The 21,411-nt window shown below is 38.9% G+C and overlaps 1 protein-coding gene across 10 annotated transcripts in view; it reads left to right on the top strand.

The window, feature by feature from the left end:
- The first annotated feature begins 5,063 nt into the window (after window positions 1-5,063).
- LOC112810767 (uncharacterized) overlaps window positions 5,064-21,411 on the top strand; it is a 76,753-nt gene continuing 60,405 nt past the window's right edge. The window contains exons 1-5 of one of the 10 annotated variants that reach the window (XM_073885217.1): window positions 10,586-10,605; window positions 12,288-12,313; window positions 13,261-13,323; window positions 18,966-19,054; window positions 20,315-20,447. In XM_073885217.1, coding sequence (XP_073741318.1) covers window positions 12,292-12,313; window positions 13,261-13,323; window positions 18,966-19,054; window positions 20,315-20,447 — 307 coding nt within the window. In that variant the 5' untranslated portion in view covers window positions 10,586-10,605; window positions 12,288-12,291. Of the gene's footprint in view, window positions 5,112-5,237; window positions 5,567-8,077; window positions 10,606-12,284; window positions 12,314-12,566; window positions 12,705-13,260; window positions 13,324-14,815; window positions 14,889-16,655; window positions 16,730-18,965; window positions 19,055-20,314; window positions 20,448-21,411 lie in introns of those variants that run through there. The other 9 variants (XM_073885220.1, XM_073885221.1, XM_073885225.1 and 6 more) reach the window with 9 other exon arrangements.

Raw genomic sequence — 21,411 nt, 5'->3', positions numbered from 1 at the left:
AGGAATGAGCCATGAGAAACTGTGAAGGATGAGGGGAAAAAAGCATATCTTTCAATGGATGAAATCACAATCACAGGAGTAAGAGACATTGCAGATAATACCAGAATACATCAGTGAGGAGTCAACACCTTTCAAATATCTGAAATCTCCCACTCAAAGTCCTAAGGCCTACGCTGGAAAGACCTGAGTCATAGGGAAAAATGTGATACTTTTCAGGCTGGATCCTAACTCTATAACCACCTACTCCTTGGGTGTTTTTCTTCGCTTATATTTTCTCACATTTCAAAAGGGGGAATGCACTTTTCCCCCAATAATTACCCTTTTACCGGTATTTTTCCTTAGTTTTCAGTAGCCTATGGTGAACCTAGGCATGTTTTTTATATTTTTCCACTTGGGTTTCTTGGGGGATTCTTGAATCTGTAAATTTGTGTTTTCAGCTCTTTATAATTTTCATACAGATCTGTAAAATTTCACCTATTATTACTTCAAAAATGTTTTACATTATCCTACAGGTAACTGAAGAGAGTATTAATTTTTTAAAAACCTTTTTCTCTGTTCTTCAGTTTAGACAATTTCTATTGATCCATAACTTCACTTTCTTTTGTCTTTTCCTGGCAAAGCCCATTTGCTGGCAAGCCCATCCAATGATATAGTTTTCAAATATGCTACTTTTAGCTCTAGAAATGATTAGGGACAAAGTATCTTAAAAGGCTTCTGGGGGAAATAATGAAAAAATATGGAGGAAAAAAAGAATTGATAAGTTACATATTCTTTAGGATTTTCTATCAACACAATCATATCTGTAAATAATGACACTTTTTTCTTTCAAATCACTGCACCTTTTTTTCTTGCCTTACTGAATTAGTAAGAATCTCAATTACAATATTAAATAGAAAGCCTGATAGCAAGTATCTTTGTCTCATTCCTAGATGCCAATGGAAAGTTTTCACCATTAAGAAGGCTGATTTCTCTAGAATTTTATACATACCTTTTTTTTTTTTTAAGATTTTATTTGTTTGACAGAGAGAGACACAGCGAGAGAGGGAACACAAGCAGGGGGAGTGGGAGAGGGAGAAGCAGGCTCACCGCTGAGCAGGGAGCCCGATGCAGGGCTCAATCCCAGAACTCTGGGATCATGACCTGAGCCGAAGGCAGATGCTTAATGACTGAGCCACCCAGGCGCCCCTTATACATACCTTTCTTTATGTGACTGAGGAAGTTCCCATTTTTTGGTCTTTGCTGAAAGGATAAATTCTATGAAATGTCTTTTCTCCATCTATTCATGTGAGAATATATGATGATTCTACTTCACATTAGACACATTAACATAATGTGCTAAATTACACTGATTTTCAAATGTTAAACCTACTTGCATTCTGACAATATTCCGAATTTAGTCATGATATATTATTCTTTTCATATATTGCAGGATTTATTATTATTTTGTTTTGTGTATTTGTTTTCATTAGTGAGAGTGACCTATAAATTTCCTTTCTCTTGAATCTCCTTACAAAGTTTCAGTATCCATGTTTGCTTCACTTCTTAAATAGTGTGTTCCAACATTTATCAATTCTCTTGAGACTTTGTACGAGTGGGTTTTTTTCCCTTAAATCATTGGTAGAATGAAGTCATGTGAGCCTGAACTACTAGAAAGGCCTATAATAATGGATTCAGTTTCATTACTAGGTATAGGACTCTTCACATGGCCTGTTATCCCCCAGCAAAGTTGATTTATTGTATATTACTAGGAATTTGTTTCATATAAATTTTCAGATGTATTGGTATAAACTGTGTATGAAATCCTTTCATTATCTTTTTAATGTATGCAGGATTCAGAGTGACCCAATTTTCATTCCTAGCTTGTTTTCTTTCTCACTCTCTGTTCATCTGATGAAAATGGAAAAGTGTGGCATGTTTATACAAGAAAATATAAATGTAGCATTTTGACACAAAAATGAATAATAAATGATGTGGGAAGCAAAGGCAAAAGAAAAAAAAAATTTTTTACTGCCACTGATAAGACCTTGAAACAGGTAGAGTGATCTACCTCTAGGTGCTCAGCTGCCTCGATGTTGACACTTTGCTAAGGGCAAAAGTCAATCTTAGTCCAACGCCCCAGGATCCAGTAAATCTTATTTAACATATAAAAATTTCTTTGGAAACTTCCTTTATCTCTACCCCCCAAGATATATGTTGGCATCATCCCTCAAGCATATGGCTCACTGACATACATCTGAAGGGTCTCATGACTAAGGTTTTATTAGACAATAACAAATGACCTTTTCCTAATAATAGCCAGCCTCCTCAAGGTTCTGGAAACCTTGCTTCCAAAATTCCTTAGAGACTTACGCTATCCCTACCCCCCTCCCAACTTGAAAGTACACAATCAGTCGGGGCGCCTGGGTGGCTCAGTTGGTTGAGTGGCTGCCTTCGGCTCAGGTCATGGTCCTGGAGTCCCAGGATCGAGTCCCACATCGGGCTCCCTGCTCAGCAGGGAGTCTGCTTCTCCCTCTGACCCTATCCCCTCTCATGTGCTCTCTCTCTCTCAAATAAATAAAATCTTAAAAAAAAAAAAAAGTATATAATCAGTCACTCTTCATAACCCCAGTGCAGCTCTTTCTGCCCATGGGTCCCTATCCTTTAATAAAACCACCTTTTTACACTGAAGATATCTCAAGAATTCTTTCTTGGCCATCAGCTCCAAACCCCAACATTTCGTACATCAATAAATAACCTAGAACTACATGCAACAACATGCAATTGGTGAATCACACAAACAATGTTGGGCAAGAGAAGTCAGGCACAAGAATATATACTGTGTAATTCCACTGATATAAATTAAAAGATTGCCGGGGCACCTGGGTGGCTCAGTGTGTTAAGCGTCTGCCTTTGGCTCGGGTCGTGATCCCAGGGTCCTGGGATCGAGCCCTGCATCGGGCTCCTTGCTTCGCAGGAAGCCTGCTTCTTCCTCTCCTACTCACCCTGCTTGTGTTCCTGCTCTCGCTATCTCTCTGTCAAATAAATAAATAAAATAAAATAAAATAATAAAATAAAAAGATTGCCAAATCAATCTTTGCTGTTAGAAATTTGGATAGTGATCATTCTTGGAGAATGAGAAAGAAAACAGAAGAGAGCATGAAGACATACTTTGGGATGCTGGTAATGTCCTGTTTCTTGATCTGGATACTAGTTAAATAAATGGATGTGTTCAGTTTCTGAAAAATCCATCCAGCGGTTCTTAGGCTATATGTGCTCTTAGGTATGTATATTACACTCAAAGAAGTTACTATTACAAAATCAGAAGGGCTTCTGCTTTTTTGCTCCAAAATGGAAAAAGCTTGTAAGCGATCACTACTGTCCTCACAGCAAGAAAAAAAGCTAATAAGCAAACTGAAAATTAGTAATTCTTTTATTGCCCCCAGAGAATTGAGGTTACAGGGCAAACAAATGGTCTGAGAACCGGAGAGAGAATCACAGATAACCTGAAGGAGAAGCTGCTAGAGGCAGGGACTGGTAGGAATTGATGAACTGCTGGAAACAGAGTGTGGACCAGCTTGAGAGTTAAAAACTCCTACAGGCCCCCACTTTCTTGAGTTTGACCTCTAAGAACATCACCACTTTCTCAGAATGAAGATCAGAAGAAAGTCTCCTCTTGCTTCTAGCAGGGGGAGGGGAAAATAACCATTTTTAAATATTTTATTTTTATTTTTTAATTTTTTTTCATTGAAATATTTTAGATAGTCTGTTGTCCACCTGCCCTCAAGGGAAACTAATTTACCAGAGAATAACCAATGTGGAGGAAGGGAAATACCCAGCCCCCTCTAGCCCTCCTGTGTCACCTAAGTGGTTGAGGGAGGAAAGGACCTGAGAAGAACTTGTGCAGGTCACAGGTCAGGGTCTCAGGCAAAGTGAGAGACTAGGACCAAAAATTCTTCCCCACCCCTACACTTCCTCTATATCAACAGGATTCTTGTATAAAAACAGGGTTAGAGCTGAAAAAAGAAAAATCCGCGATCATATCAATTGATCAGAAAATTATTTAACAAGGGGCGCCTGGGTGGCTCAGATGGTTGGGCGTCTCCTTCGGCTCAGGTCATGATCTGGGCCGCATTGGGCTCCCTGCTACGCGGGAGGCCTGCTTCTCCTTCACCCTCTGCCTCTCTCCCTGCTCCTGCTCTCTCTCTGTATCTCTGTGTCTCAAGTGAATAAATAAAATCTTAAAAAAAAAAGAAAATTATTTAATAAAATTCAACAGTCTTTCATCATAAAAACATTAAACAACAAAATCCTTGCTAGTTATTTTGTGGATATCGACCGAATGATACTAAAGTTTGTATGCAGAGGCAAAAGACGAGAATACCCAACACAATATTGAAGAAGAACTAAATCGGGGGTCTGACACATAATTATCCAGTCAAATCTTAATATTTATATAACATTTCTCTCTTTGGTTATGCTTGGAAAAGCTATTCCTAAACCAATATTACCAAACATATACAAGATTATCACCAGATCACTTTTACATTTAATGACTCAGTCAGCGTTGCATATATCCTAATGTAAAGTATTAAATTACTTCACTCCTACTCACCATTATTAAATGTAGCTAACACGGTGTATTGAGAAAACCAGTCCATTCTCGGCAGTACCAAAAGTTACTTTCCTGTATGTTATCACCAGGCTGCAGCTACCTTAGGGAACACTGCGCCAGAGTCCCCGCCATGGCCCTGGGGCCGCACCAGTGACCCTACTTTGCGGCTCTGCACCCACACGCCTGAGGCTTCGGCAGCCGCCAGTTCCGGGCTGCCCTTCCCTGCCTTCTAGCCTGATCTGGACCACCAGGACGCGCGCACCGCGCCCTCTCCTGTTTCCCCTCCACCGTTACAAGTCCTCCCGTGCCGCACTCAGAGCGACGACTCCCGGGGGGCCCGCGCAGGGACGTCCCGGCGGCCAACTCGCGCTCTAGCGAGACTTCTGGGATTTGGGCTACTTTTCCCACAAGCCACCGCGGCCACGGACATTCAGGTTCGAACTACATTTCCCAGAGGGCAGCGGTCACAGCGGATCTTTGGCTTCCCATCCATTTTCGCGCGGTTCTCGTGCTGCGCACGGTGAGTTGAACTCATCTCAGGATGTAAACGGCATGGGGTGCGGACAGGCTGGACTCGGGGCATCCAAGTTAATCCGGGGTTGGGGAGGAAGTCTTTAAAGCGTGGAAGCCGGTAGTAGGGGCGGCCAGTTGTTACCGTGATCTCAGGCCTGCGGTTCAAGCACCATAGAGGAGGGTGGTGTGTGTCTATAGGGACAGGTGGGGAGGGCGGTGGCGCGCGCGGCGAGATGTGCCTCCGTTACAGTGGGTACGCTTGTGGAGTGAGAGTGAGACAGGTGTGTAGCTGTGCGCGTGTGATGTGCATTTGGTTGCGTGTCTTTTACCTGGATGGCGATTGTTGTGGCTCTATTGTGTCATTGTCCCATGGCTCTAGGTTCCCTGCTGCTTCCTTCGTCTTCTCTCCTCTCAGCTACCTGTGGCTGCCACCGAGGAACGGTCGTAAGAAGGAAGTTCGAGGTTGGGAACGCCTTGGAAATTCTTTGCTTGGGAGCTCTAAGGGGCAGCCACGTGTCTCAGAACCACGGCGTTCTCAGAGATCTGACCGCAGGAACTTGCTGTAAACCTTACACAGATTACACGCTGTCCCACTTCCATCTGTTTGTGTGTGTGTGAACAGGGCAGGGGTGGACGTAGAGAATGTTGTACAACGAAGTCATTCTGTGCTCCAAGAAAAACCTGGCGTCTTATCGCTCCCTACCTGGTCCTGCCATTCCCCCAAAGAAGGACCCTGATGAGGAAAGAATTGTTATATCCCCAAAAAAAAATCAGTGTTTGGGCTAGTTTTTCTTTCATAAAATTCCTGGTTTTAGGGCATGCTTTCCTTTGTCAGAAATGTCCTAATCGTGATCTGGTTTCTTCCCAGTGGATGTTGGGTACTACTGAGGTAAACCTCGTTAACATTTTCATGTTAATTGGGTTATCATTCACATCCTCCTGTGTATTCTCTTATTGTAGACCAAAAAGATTCAGAGTTTTTGGTCTAGAATCAAGGACAATTTTCCTGTTTTTGATGATGTGAAAAATTAATGTTCAGTGTTATGGAAATGTTTAATGATTAACCCATATGGTTGAATATTATGCAGCTGCTAAGATTATGTTTATACAGGGGCATCTGGGTGGCTCAGTCGGTTAAGCGCCCCACTCTTGGTTTTGGCTCATTATCTGGGGGGTGGTAAGATGGAGCCCCTAGTACAGCTCCGGGCTCAGGGGGGAGTCTGCTTGGGATTCTCTTCTCCCTCTGTTCCTCCCCCATTCATGCACATGCTCTTTCTCTCTAAAATAAATCTTTTTTTTTTTTAAAGATTTTATTTATTTATTTGAGAGAGAGAATGAGAGAGAGAGAGAGAGCACGAGAGGAGGGAGGGTCAGAGGGAGAAGCAGACTCCCCGCCGAGCAGGGAGCCCGATGCGGGACTCGATCCCGGGACTCCAGGATCGTGACCTGAGCCGAAGGCAGTCGCTTAACCAACTGAGCCACCCAGGCGCCCCTCTTTCTCTCTAAAATAAATCTTAAAAAAAGAAGATTATGTTTATAGAGTTAGACTTAAGAAGAAAATGTATACTCTATAATGTTAAGCAATATTCATATTTATCAACAGTAATACCCTGGAAAATTTTTAATTAAATATGAATCCCACTTAAGAAGGTATTACTGTGAGAAGTTTTCCAAGGAGTGCATCATAAATATTTTAATTGTTTATTGAGAAAGGGTAGTGGTGTAGCTACATTTATCAAGTATCTATTGTCTATCAAACACTCTTCTACCTTTATTACATTCGATGATGCAGTCTGCAAGTGCCACTTACCTGTATTGTGTTCATTTTCAGTAGAATCTTGGTAAAGTGTTGGGGAGATATAAATTTATACATAAATTCCTTACCATCACCGTGCTTTCTTAGGTCAGCATAATTTGACAGTAAGGTGACAGTGGTGGCTACTGTCAGAATAACATCACTCCCTTGTAAAATCACAAGTCGCATTATCTGAATCTCCCTAGTGGCCTCTGATGCATTTATTCCCATTCAGTGTTCACCTTACTTACTAAAAAAAACATAAAAGTAGCAACCATGTCATTTGAGTCTTTTTATCAACCCAAATACTAAGATTGCATGATTAGGCATATCAAGCACTTAGTAAAAGTCTGATTGTTTTATCCCAAATTCTACTCCTAGGAATTTATATTAAATACACAAAAATATAACAGTAGGTAATAGGTTAATTAATTCAGTTCTACTATATGATGGCATATATACCATTATTAATCGTGATGATACTGGTCCAGGCTAATAAATATACATAATGTAGGAATGGCATCCTGTTGAATTTTTTTTTTTAAGATTTTTATTTATTTATTCATGAGAGACAGAGAGAGAGAGAGAAGCAGAGGGAGAAGCAGGCTCCCAAAGAGCAGGGAGCCCGATGCGGGACTCGATCCCAGGACTCTGGGATCATGACCTGAGCCGAAGGCAGACGCTTAACCATCTGAGCCACCCAGGCGCCCCTGTTGAATTTTTTTTTTTAACGCCCAGCGTGGAGCCTGATGTGGGGCTTCATCTCACAACCCTGAGATTGTGACCTGAGCTGAAATCAAGAGTCAGACACTTAGCCAACTGAGCCACCCAGGTGCCCCAACATTTTAATCATTTTTAAGTATACAGTTAACTAGCATTAAGTATATTCACATTGTTCTGCAACCATCACCACCAATCATCTTCAGAATTTCTTCATCTTCCCCAACTGAAACTCTACCCATTAAACACTTCCCATCCCCCTTCTACCCTCCACCCCAGTCCCTGGCATCCACTTTCTGTCTCTATGAATTTGATTATTCTAAGAATCTCATATAAGAGGAATCATACAATATTTGTCCTTTTGTGACTAGGTTATTTCACTTAGCATGATGTCTTCAAGATTCATCCACGTTGTAACTTGTATAAAATAACCCTGATTTTTATGGCTGCATAATATTCCCTTGCGTGCATATACCACATTTTCTTTATCAGCTTATGGACATTTGGCTTTCTTGCACTTTTTGGCTGTTATAAGTACAAACACTTGTGTAAAAGTTGTTTTGGATTTTTTTTTTTTTTTTGGTGAATGTGTATTTTCTATTCTTGGGGTATATACCTAAGGGTGGAGTTGCTGGATCACATGGTAACTCCTACATTACCTGTTTTATTCTCATGATGTTGATGTAAGTGAAACTAATAGAATAATTCAGCAGCTTTCCAGAGGATATGACTAACAGGGTGGGAAATAGCTCTGTGAAGAAAACTCAACATCAGTATATGTTAAGACTATTCTCAGAGACTTTACCCATTTTTTAGGCAGTAATCCAGCAGTGAGCATACATAAAAATCAGAGAGTGTTGTATTACTGGTAGCTGAAGAAAACAAAAACCATTTAGCAAAACAATCCAAATTTAATGTACTTCTCCAAGACCAAGTAAATACTGTTTAAAAAAATGAACTTTGCACATTTTGGAAAACAACTTCCACTTAAAACATAGCAAAGGTTCATATGCATATATATTTTAATTTTAGACATGGCCATTGAATCAGTAACTTCATATACTGAAACTCTCATCAAGATCAAAAGAAAAATATGTGCCATATATACAGGGGAATATTATTCAGCCATTCAAAAGATTTTGCTATTTGCAACAACATGGGTGGACATTACCCTAAATGAAATGTTAGAGAAAGACAAGTAGCAATACTGTATGATCACACTTAACATGAGGAATCTAATCCTCCACCCCCTCAAAAAAAAAAAAAAAAACTGAACTCAGATACAGAGAAAAGATTGGTGGTTGCCAGAGGTGGGGGGAGTGAAATGCATGAAGGTGGGCAAAAAGTTCAAACTTTCAGTTTTAAATGAGTTATGGGTATGTAATGCCCAGCATGGTGACTATAGTTAATAATACTGTTGTAATCATAATACTTTATTGTGTATTTGAAAGTTGCTAAGAAAGTAGGGGCTTCTCATCACAAGAAAAAAATGTATGTATGATGATGGATATTAACTAGACTTAACTGTAGTGATCATTTTGCAATATATACAAATACCGAATCATGCTATATACCTGAAACTAATATAATGTTGTATGTCAATTATATCTCAAAGAAATATGTAAGTTTTAGGGTCAAGTCTAATGCAACAATATATTATCTCTAGAAACTGGTTATTGAGGCATGACCTTCTTGAGGTTGCTTTAGGTTTTTTCCATCAGCTTTGCTTTCTAAGTTCCTTGATCCCTGGTGAAATTTTGAGATTTTATGACTCAGATTGCATAACAATATTCTGGAACACACACACACACACACACACACACACACACACACACACACACTTTGGCTAAGATTAGCCATGTGAGCTTCACCTTTCTTTATTCATCAGTACAATGAAATGCCTATGTCAAAGGAAATCTTCTCTTCAAATGTCTATGTCATTGAAACAGCAAAGAAACCTGTCTCTTGTGTGTAGGCAATTATTACTTTCCAAGAAAAAAAAAATCAAGAGAAAAAGAAAAGCACTGTATGAGTGTATAGCTTTCTGGACTTTTTTTTCTACTGGAGCCTGATGATTTGTCAGCCTTTCAATATTGAGATATGCATGTATTTTACAAATAGTATAGTGTAACTGTGATTTCATAATCTGATTTTTCTGACAGTATTTCTGGAGTATTTTCCATGTCTTCATTATTTTCCCTTCACATTTTGTATGTAACGTGTTTCGTAATATATTCAGCAGTTTTTCTGGAATCAGAATGTTGAACCCTGCCTGACCAATTTTATGGCTTTTTTAACCTGTACACCCTTTCTTCTTTTTTATTTAATTTTTTAAATGATTTATCATTTGAGAGAGAGAGAGTACAGGGAGGGGCAGGGGGAGGAGACCAGCAAGACTCCCCACTGAGCAGGGAGCTGGCTGCGAGGCTCCATCCCAGGACCCTGAGATCATGACCTGAGCTGACACCCAACTGACTGAGCCACGCAGGTGCCCCTAACCTGTACACCCTTTCTAATCTGTTCATCCTCACTGATCCCAAAGCCAGAAAGTAAGGCTTTACTTACTTGGTATTTACTTGGTTTGGATGGTGCAGGTCATTTTCAATCCTGAAAGCTGTGAATGAAGGGAGGAGAATGTGTTCAGGGCAGGACTGAGCAGCCCAGTCTCAGGTGCCGAACAGCTTCCCCAAATTGGAGGACTGGCCAGAGAGCTGTCTGATGAAGTATCTGCGTTTCCTGGGGATTAGGGGAAGAGTTTCAATTTATCTAAAATCCTTTTGTAATTGGGTGTGTTTGTATGTTAGGAGGTATTAAGTAAAATGGAATGGAGAAGCAAAACATTTCATTTCTTACGTAGTAACACTAAAGCATGCTTGCTCTCACAGGGTCTCTTTTTCCTTCCCAGTTCTGGATTCTCTTGTTTTTTCTAGTAGAGAAACCCCAAGGAAGACTGATCAGTTTTTGCCGATATCAAACCATGACATATGTAAGTTGATGTTCCCTTCTTGTTGAAATAAATGTTTTCATTACATTTCATTTCATTCTTGTGATATAAATGTTTTCATTAATTATCCTGGAAACTTACTACCGGGAAACACTCCAATCAATTATTGGTTCCCTATACTAGTGAACAATCGTTGCAGATAACCTCTTGTTCTCCTGTGACCAGTCTCTTCCAACCTGTGTTTATGTATATACTGGCTAGAATATGCATTATCTCTTATGTGCCCAACTTATTTTAAGAGCAGTGATGGAAGAATGAAAAAATAAAGTCCTGTAAAGAAATGATTTGAGCTTCCCATGTCAGGATTATAGCTGATGAATTAGAGATGAGGATCCCATTTGCCAAACATGGAAAGATTCTGACATTCTCATAGACATGAGTTTTCTAGGTACAGGTGATAAAGCCTGGTAATAAATGGTCTCTGTCTTAATGTAGATTGAGATTAATGCTTTGTGAGGCTTTTAAAATTGAATAGACATGTGATTTAGAACTTGCAAATATATGGATCATGGGTTTTAGTAAGGAATTTCTTTTTTTTAATATATATATATATTTTTTTTTACTTTTAAGATTTTATTTATTTGAGAGAAAAAGAGAGCTCAAGTGGATGGGGGGTAGGGAGGGGTAGAGGGAAAGAGAGAGGGAGAAGCAGACTCCCTGCTGAGCAGAGAGCCCGACTTGGGCCTCCATCCCAGGACCCTGAGATCATGACCTGAGCCGAAATCCAGAGTCAGATGCTTAACCCACTGAGCCACCCAGGCACCCTATATTTGATTTTTTAAATTGAGATATAATTGACATATAACATTACAAATGGTTCCCCACTTAATTTTTCAACTTTATGATGGCATGAAAGCAATACCCATACAATCATTCTGTTTTTCAATTTCAGCACAATATTCAACACTTTATTATAATGTAGGCTTTGTGTTAGATGATTTTGCCCAAATGTAGGCTTATGTAAGTGTCCTGAGTATGATTAAGTTAGGCTGAGCTAACAGTGATGTTCAGTAGGTTAGGTGTATAAAATGCATTTTTGATTTATGAGATTTTCAGCTTATGATGGGTTTATCAGGATGTAATGCCATCATAAGTCAAGGAACATCTGTATATTAATTTCAGGTATACAGTATAATTTGATATTTGTCTACATTGTGAAATGATCACTACAATAAGTCTGGTTAACATCCACCACTGTACATAGGTACAGGTGGATTCATTGTAAAATGTGTATATATCCATGAAACCATCACTACAATCAAAATAATGAACAGATCCATCACCCCGCAAAAGCCTCAGTAATCCTTCCCTCCCAACCCCCCAACCCCTCCCACTCTGCTTCCAGGCAGTTACTGATCTGCTGTCTGTTAACATAAATTAGTTTACTCTTTCTAGATTTGTATACAGATAGAATCAAACAGTATATACTCTGTTTTGTTTCTTGTATTCAGCATAATTATTTTGAGATTCATCCATGTTGTTGCATATATCAGTTCAATCCAAAATATAGTTGAATAGTATTCCATTATATGGATGTATCATAATGTATTCATCCTTTCTCCTGTTGACATTTTGGTTGTTCCAGTTTGTGTTATTATAATTAAAGCTGCTAAGAACATTCCTGTGAAAGTCTTTGGGTGCGTCTAAGTTTTTATTTCTCTTAGGTAAATGCCAGAAAATCAAACTTCAGGTGAGTTTCTGTGTTCACAAAACTTTTATTTGGACATGAGAACATTTGATTTTCTTTGCCTGAAGTATATACTTCAGGTTGAGACCGTCTTTACACCTTCCATCCACAGTTAATGGATAGAAGTCATTGAGATAAATCCTTCACGTGGCTCTGATTTTCTGTCTTCTCCAGGTAATAGTCATATATTCAATTGGCAAATCATTTGAATTATACAGTTGGTCTTTGTTTTATTTATTTATTTTTTTATTAGAGAGAGCACAAGAGTGGGGTGAGGAGCAGAGGGAGAAGCAGACTCCCCACTGAGCAGGGAGTCCGATGTGGAGCTCGATCCCAGAACTCTGGGCTCATGACCTGAGCCAAAGGCAGACGTTTAACTGGCTGAGCCACCCAGGTACCCCAGTTGGTCTTTATTTTAGATGGTGATTAAGCAAGGCAGCATGGGTTTATGTGGAATTACACACCACATATTTCTGATATTCTACAGAGGCCTAATAGTCAACAAATGACAAAGGCATCTGCTTTGTGAAGCTTTTGGGAGTGGGATTGCAACTGGGTATTTGAGGATAGAGATCCATGTCAACAAGGGGAGGAATATGTTCAGGTGATCTCTAAGTTATAACCAGTAGTACTAGTCAGGTGTTATTTGTGGCCTGGCAGCCTGAGTTTTTTTCAGGTATATCATTGGGTGGATTGTGAGAGGCAGTGTGGTGTGATATTGAAGCGGATGGGCCCTGGATATCCAAGATTTGGTTTGAGTCTTGGCTCTGTCACTTCCTAGCTGTATGAGCTTGGTGTATTCACACAGCCTCTGTGTTCCACAGTGCTCAGATGTACTTTATAATAGTACATATTTCATAGGAATATAACCAGGTTAAAAATGTAAAGCTCATGACAACAGAGCCTGGAACATAGGAGTCTTCAGTAAATATTAACTGTTGTGATTCTAGGTGATTCCCCTTCAGGGTCCAATAGTAATGGAAATACGAAGGTAACTGATGGTTATTTGCAAGGTAAGAAAATTATCCAGAGGCTCAACTGCTTAAAAACAGGGGTTCTTAATCTTCCGTTCTTTGATTGCTCTTGTGAGCTTCCAGAGGCCCATAGATCATTTGAAACAGTATTCAGAAGTGTGTATTTACTGATTATCAAAGGTGAATATGACCAAAAACATTCAGAAATGTTGGTTTGGAAACAAAATGGTAATAATGGATACAATCTTGTATAAAGTGTTCAAGATTACAGAAATAGTTGAGTAAATCCCACCACATACTACATACATACATGAGATAAAATAACATGCAGCTAGTGAAATTATGCTTATAAAGATTCTTCATGGGGCACCTAGGTGGCTCTTGGTTAAGCATCCGACTCTTGGTTTCAGCTCAGATCATGATCTCAGGGTCGTGGGATGGAGCTCCATGTCAGGCTCCGCACTCATTGGGGAGTCTGCTTGAGATTCTTTCTCTCTCCCTCTCCTTCTGCTCTTCTCCCCTACACACTCACATGTGCTCTCTCTCTCAAATAAATAAATAAATCTTTAAAAGATTCTTCATAAGAAGGAAAAATACATAATGTAATGTGAACCAATATTCATAAACATGAAAAGTATTATTCAAAAGCACTTTAAAATTAGATATGAATCTCATTTAACACTATAGGGTTATATAAAATATTTTACAAGGTTTGTATCCAAAATGGTATTTTAATTATATATGTGTAAAGGAGACATCTGTATCTACATTTGTTGAGAATCTACTGTATACAAAACTGTTTTCTGTCTGCTTTTTACACATGCTTTCAATCTGCTGATTCCACTTACCTGAATTATGTTCATTCATAGAAAAATCTTGATAGTGAAACTTTTTTTTTTATTATGTTCAGTTAGCCACTATATAGTACATCATTAGTTTTTGATGTAGTGTTCAGTAATTCATTATTTATGTATAACGCCCAGTGCTGATCACAACACGTGCCCTCCTTAATACCCATCACCCTGTTACCCTCTCCCCCCACGCTCTCCTCTGAAACCCTCAGTTTGTTTCCTGGGGTCCATAGTCTCTCATGGTTCATCTCCCTCGCTGATTTCTCCCCCTTCAGATTTCCCTCCCTTCCCCTCTGGTCCTCCATGCTATTGCTTATGTCCCACATATGAGTGAAACCATATGATAATTGTCTTTCTCTGCTTGACTTACTTCACTTAGCATAATCCCCTCCAGTTCCATCCATGTCAGTGCAAATGGTGGGTATCCATCCTTTCTGATGGCTGAATAGTATTCCATTGTATATATGGACCACATCTTTATCCATTCATCAGTTGAAGGGCATCTTGGCTTCTTCCACAGTTTGGCTATTGCGGACATTGCTGCTATGAACATTGGGGTGCATGTGGCCCTTCTTTACACTACATCTGTATCTTTGGGGTAAATACCTACTAGTGCAATTGCTGGGTCATAGGGTAGCTCTATTTTTAACATCTTGCAGAACCTCCACACTGTTTTCCAGAGTGGCTGTAACAGCTTGCATTCCCACTTTTGAATTATACTGATGATATTACTCAAGGATTGTCCAAGAAATGGTAGGTGAAATTTATTTCAACAACATTGTTTTTCCAATTCAGAGTTAGAGTTTACAGTTTATGAGTGGAAAGATCTCCCTATAATTTTTTAAAAAATATTTTGTATAATATTGGTGCCATATTTCCAGGTAGGAATTATATCTGACCATTGCAAGAAAATCCAGTAACCTAAAGAATTATGAACAAGAAAGAGAAAATTACCCATAGTCTGTTGTCATCATGTCCTTCTTCCTCCCTGCCCCCCCTGCCATTAATCACCAATTATATTTTGATACAGATTTTTCCAGTTTTTATCTGTAAGCATATATTTTTGGTCTTGATTCTGTAATATAAAATAACCTTATTTGATCACATAAGGTGACAAAAGAATTTCCAACTCTTAATTTGTAAAAGAAATCTTGAGTTGCATTATTGTCTCTATGCCTGTAAAGAGAAGGCCCTTAATCCCCTCCTTACTTGAAAAACCTTCCTGAGTATTTTCACCTCTTAGGAGCATAGATTTGTCAGTTAAAATCAATTACCAGAAAATGGTAACATTTCTGCTAACATAGCGTTTTTTCTAAAGATTTTATTTATTTATTAGAGAGAGAGCACAAGCAAGGGGAGCTGCAGGCAGAGGGAGAGGGAGAAGCAGGCTCCCTGATCAGCGGAGCCCAATGTGGGGTTAGATCCCAGGACCCTGGAATCATGACCTGAGCCAAAGGCAGGCACTTAACTGACTGAGCAACCTAGGCACCCCAACATAGCATTTTAAAATCAATTTTTTAGGGGCACCTGGCTGGCTCTTAGTTTTGGCTCACTTCCTGATATCAGGATCATGAGATTGAGCCCTGCGTCAGGCTCTACGCTCAGCTCAGAGTCAGCTTGAGATTTCCTCTCCCTCTCCCTCTGCCCCTCCTGCTCATGCTCTCTCTCTCTCTCTCTCTCAAATAAATAAATCTTTGAAAAAAATAAAATCGATTTTTTAAAATGAGATTAAATGTCATTTCAGAGAATATAGAAAAGATCTGATGTCTGGGTTATTCCAAGTATCTGTTGTATAAACATTTCCAATGATAGATTCATTGTTAACAGAAACATGGAATAGGTGGTAAAAGTTATGAATAATCAGATAAATCTCCACCTTGTTCCAAAAAACAGTATTTAGACACTCACTAAATTCTTAATTTGGCACCTGATCATCAGATTCTCTGAACTCCTTTAGGATGTTGAAATGATTTTTCTGAACTGCCTGTGGCAGGGGATGGGCATATTTTCTCCTAAAGTGTTGGAAAATCATTTTTGTAAATATTTGTTTATTGAGGAGAATTACATGCTTAAAGCCAGGCTTTGACATTTTTTTTAATTAGCATTATAAGAATGCAGGCCTAAGGAACTTAAATTTTATTGTAAGAAAAAACAGAATTAGCAGAATTGTGTTTTCTTTTAAAACAGTAAATTAAGGAACTTGGAAGGCTCTCCACTTCATTTTTTTAAAGATTTTATTTATTTATTTGAGAGAAAGAGAGAGGACAAGAAGGGGGAGGGTCAGAGGGAGAAGCAGACTCCCTGCTGAGCGGGGAACCTGATGCGGGGCTTGATCCTGGGACTCTAGGATCGTGATCTGAGCCAAAAGCAGACAGATGCTTAACCCACTGAGCCACCCAGGTGCCCGAAGTTTCTCCTCTTTAAATAATAGTAACTAACTTAAGCAATTATTTTATTAAGTATTTTATATAGATTACATAATCTTCAGACTTTTATATGCTATTTTATATTCTTTCCCAGTTTACCAACGAGACTTCAAGGGACTGGCATGTTCATAAACATCAGAGTTTCAATCTGAAATTCATGTCCAAAAGGTCTGACAACAGTCTGAGCCACCCAGGTGCCCCCAACATAATTCTTTTACCATGTTGCCTACTGTTAACATGTTTTCAGTTTCTTGTTATAGAAAAATTCTCTGAAAAACATTCTGCATATAATTTTTATACCTCTTTTTATTTCCTTAAATTTTTAATAGTGGACCTTCATATAAGAAATTAGACATTTTAAGGGCCTACAATATTGTCTGACCCTGTGATACTAGCATTTGAGTTGATTAAATGACTAAACATATGTAGCCCTTCCTTCCCCCCCTTTTTTCTTTTTTCTTTTTTTTTTTTAAAGATTTTATTTATTTATTTGAGAGAGAGAATGAGATAGAGAGAGAGAGCATGAGATGGGGGAGGGTCCAAGGGAGAAGCAGACACCCTGCTGAGCAGGGAGCCCGATGCGGGCCTCGATCCCGGGACTCCAGGATCATGACCTGAGCCGAAGGCAGTCGCTTAACCAACTGAGCCACCCAGGCGCCCTCCCCCTTTTTTCTTTTAAAGAGAGCGAATGTACTGAGTGGAGTTGGGGGGGGGCGTGCATAGGAATAAAGAATCTTAAGCAGGCTCTACACTCGGCACAGAGCCTGTGACACAGGGCTCGATCTCACGACCTGGAGATCATGACCTGAGCTGAAATCTAGAGTCAGACGCTTAACCTAATAAGCCACCTTGGTGCCCTTTTATATGTTACATTTAAATGCCAATAATCCAACGGGATATAAACTACGATTAAGAATAAGTATAGATCAAAAAAAAAAAAGAATGAGTGTAGATCAGTGTATAGTAAAGACCACTAAAGAGAGTTAGATGACCTACCTTGGGAATTCATGGGAAAGTGACATTGGTTGGATTCTGGCCATTACTACAAAGTGCGAACAAGTTATACTGAGCCCATGGAATCTCTCTGGAGATAAGTGGGGTTTATTGTGTAAACTTTTGCTTTCTAATTTTTTCCCTCAACTGATGTTTAGATGCAAAATGAGACTAATAGGATAAGTTGATTGGGCAGTTGTCTGGAAGACATTGTGGCTAAATGTCAAGAAAAAACCTCCTTGGGGTCAAGAAGACTTTAGAGTACTCAGAGCTTTATTCCAAGCTCAAGAGAGTGTTTTAAAATTAAATGAAGTCTCGGGTCGCCTGGGTGGCTCAGTTGGTTAAGCATCTGCCTTCGGCTCAGGTCATAATCCCAGGGTCCTGAGATCGAGCCCCGCATCGGGCTCCCTGCTCCGCGGGGAGCCTGCTTCTCCCTCTCCTACTCCCCCTGCTTGTGTTCCCTCTCTCGCTGTGTCTCTCTGTCAAATAAATAAATAAATAAATAAATAAAATCTTTAAAAATTTAATTTAATGAAGTCTGTACTTTTTGGAGAATAGCTTCTAACACATACATTTGTGTATATATATATTTTTAAGTCAATGTATGACCACTGTTAAAATAATTATGAAGTATATTTAAAACAAAAAGAAAACCAAGATTACGCCTATAAAAAAAAGGGATGGTAACATAGGATTGTGTAATGTAATAAAATGGATAAATTACCAAACCTTTCCATCAGTTGATATCCTGTTCCCTGTCCCGCAATGTCTGTCTCTTTTTTAATGATCTAATCATGTTGTACTACTATTTTTTATCTTATTTTTCTATTGGTAGTATATCTGTAATATTGTCCATGTCCTCAAATATATTTTCCTTTTTAGCATCTAATGGCTGCTTTGTATTCTGTTGCCTGAATATTTAGTATTTAAGTAGTCAGCTTGGCTGGACTCAAAACACAGAATGTAGGCCTAAGCAATTCCTTCTTTGTGTTCATTTCCCATATATTGACCAACTTCAACGGACCATGAGGCCATAAAAACACCTCTGGTTTGGATGGTGAGGGCTCTTTCAGCCTTGGAAGATGGGAGTGAAGGCAGGTGGATCCACTCATGGAAAGACTGAACAACCCAATCTCAGGACTAGATCAGCCTTCCCAACATGGGAGCTTGTCCAGGAGATCTCCTGCTCCTGTGTTTGGATCTGGCTTCAATGCCAGAAGTGATTTATTCTACAATGACCTTTGTGTAGTCTGGTGTCCTGGGACTTGGGAGAGACCTTAGATCCATCTTCCATTTTTCCCTAAATTGTGTGTGCAGTAGTGGGGGCTAATTTTAGAAGAATGGAGGAACAAAAAGATTGTACTAAATTAAGTCATATTGGGAACACTAAAACTTTTTTTTCTTCTCTCAGCTCTGGAGTCTCTGGAATTTGAATTGTTTTCAATGGAGGAACACCAAGGAGCACTGATCAGGTCTTACATTTCTAAAACCATGACCTGTGTAAGTTGGTTATTCCTGTCTTCTTGCAATATTATGATTTTGTCTATGTGGGTTTTTTGCTTAATTAACCCAAAGCTTCCTACTTAAGAGGGCCTCTTTCAAGTTATCTGCTCTACAGTTTGTCCTAAAATTAAAAAAAGTGATAGAAAATAGCTCAGTTTCCTCCTAATGAGTGTAAATCATCCGATTTACTCAAACCACTTCTATGCTTATTCAATCAAAGGCTATGATGGAGCAGTAAAGGAGTGAAGTCCCGTGAAGGAAATATTTGAGTTTCCTTTATAGGTCTCTGGTTTGATGAGTTAGAGATGTTGGTCCCATTTAATTACCACAGGTAGACTTTCAAATTCTCCACAGACCTGAATTTTCTAGGCAGATGAGATGGATATTGGTATCAGTTGGTCTTAGTCTTAGTATATGATGGTATCTCATGTTCTTGAGCATTGTAGAATGATAGGAAACATTTGGGTCATGCATCTTTCTAAGGAATTATTGAGAGACAAATGTATCTATTTTGTGGTTGAATGTGATCTGATGAATTTGGGTGACATCTATTTGATTATGGCTCATCCTTCATCAGTGTACAGTTAGAAATAAAAATGTTGAGTAACTGATGAAAGATGACAATGAATGAGAATTTATCCTAAGGAGTGTAAATGTGTTAATTTCTAGAATTGATGAAGACCTTTGAAATTTTGTCCAACTAAGTATATAAATGTCAGGAATGGATTAAGTCTGAGATATCTATAATACAATGTATTGTGACACAGCCAGAATTTATTTGTCAAAACAAAGAAAAATGTTTATGATGTGTTCTGACAAAGGATGAACTCAATGCCTATAGAAATGTCAACTTTTTTCAAAAGCTTTTACTTAATAGAGAAATTTTTATATTCAGTATCGGAGGCAAATCCCATCTTTGTTTAACTCTGAAGGAAAAATAATTTAGAACCTCACGTTTTTTTGAGAATTTATACATCATGCAACTAGCTGACTACATGATTGTGCATTATACTTTATTGAATAGGAAAAAAACTTTAATCTTATCCATTCCCCAGTAGGTCTGAGTTTTTGTGATGGCCCACAACCTACAAAGATTTGTCTGTAACAATAGGATTCTTCAGGAATATGTAGACATTTGGCTTTGATTTTCTAGTCCATTTGTACCATATCATTCCCTTTCTTTAATTCACTCCTGTAGTCTCCTGTCTTTACCATCTTGAAAATGTGTTTCCAATTTCACACTACATGGGTTTGCAGTTTCAGGAATTAGTGACATTCAGGGATGTGGCCATAGACTTCTCTCGGCAGGAGTGGGAATACCTGGACCCTATTCAGAGGGACTTGTACAGGGATGTGATGTTGGAGAACTATAGAAACTTGGTCTCATTGGGTAAGTTCATTTGCCATGAGAAATTTAGAATGTGCTCTGTGGTATGTTGACTTTCAACACAGGGAATTTCAAAGCTCTTTCAAGATGTAAGCTGAATTTCTTTTTCTTGTTCCCAGAGGGAGGTTTGAGGTCTGTCAGTTTGTCAGTGCCTCTACCACCAACCATAGTCATTTCCTCTTCTGGTGATGCTCACATTTCCCTCGCCCTTCCTGTCATTGCCTCCCTTCCTTACTTCCCAAGGGGCTGGACAAAAGTTCCTTATATTTATTCCATATATAGCTATTGTCCAAGAAGCCTCGTTTCCCATTGTGTTCAGGCTGAATATTGCTATGTATTTGCTGGGTCATCCTCTGATCCACCTGCAGGGCAATAGTTAGATGAAGATTTGTGATTGGCTGTAGCTGTGAGAAGAGCTCTATAACTTCTATAGTGTGGACTGGATAAACAATATTCATTTAAAACTGAAGGGTACACATTTCATTTTCTGCAACCAGTTTTATATGATTTATGGTTGAAAGTTACAATTCATGAGCATGATATTTATAATTGAATGAATATTTTATAAGTGAATCAGGTTGCTTCTTGTTTTCCTCTTAAGGAAATAAGATAATTTTAATTGGCATTATGTCCCAATTATGATACTTTTCCTGAGAAGCAGGGGGGAGAGGAATATCTATACATGCATACAAATTTAATCATCAAATAACCATGCAATAATAGTATTATCATACCGATTTTACTTGCCAACATTGGGGAGCAGTGTGTTGAAATGATTTCCTCAAAGTCACAAGGTTGGTAGACATTAGAGGAGAAAGAATTTGTGCACACGCCCTTAGCTCCAATGAGTGTCCTCAAACATTGTTAACCTTTTCAATCACTTTGTTCAATTTTCTCTTAAGAGGAAGAGTCTATAGTGAGTTTAAATTAAAATAAAATTTCATCATACCTGCCTGGTTCCTTAAAT

This window comes from Callorhinus ursinus, unplaced genomic scaffold, assembly GCF_003265705.2.
Source record: "Callorhinus ursinus isolate GAN/ISIS: 27379988/994484 unplaced genomic scaffold, GSC_fseal_2.0 scaffold61, whole genome shotgun sequence".
Taxonomy (NCBI): Eukaryota; Metazoa; Chordata; class Mammalia; order Carnivora; family Otariidae; genus Callorhinus; species Callorhinus ursinus.
The sequence above is the reverse complement of the archived record's forward strand: the minus strand, read 5'-3'. Positions and strand labels throughout refer to the sequence as shown.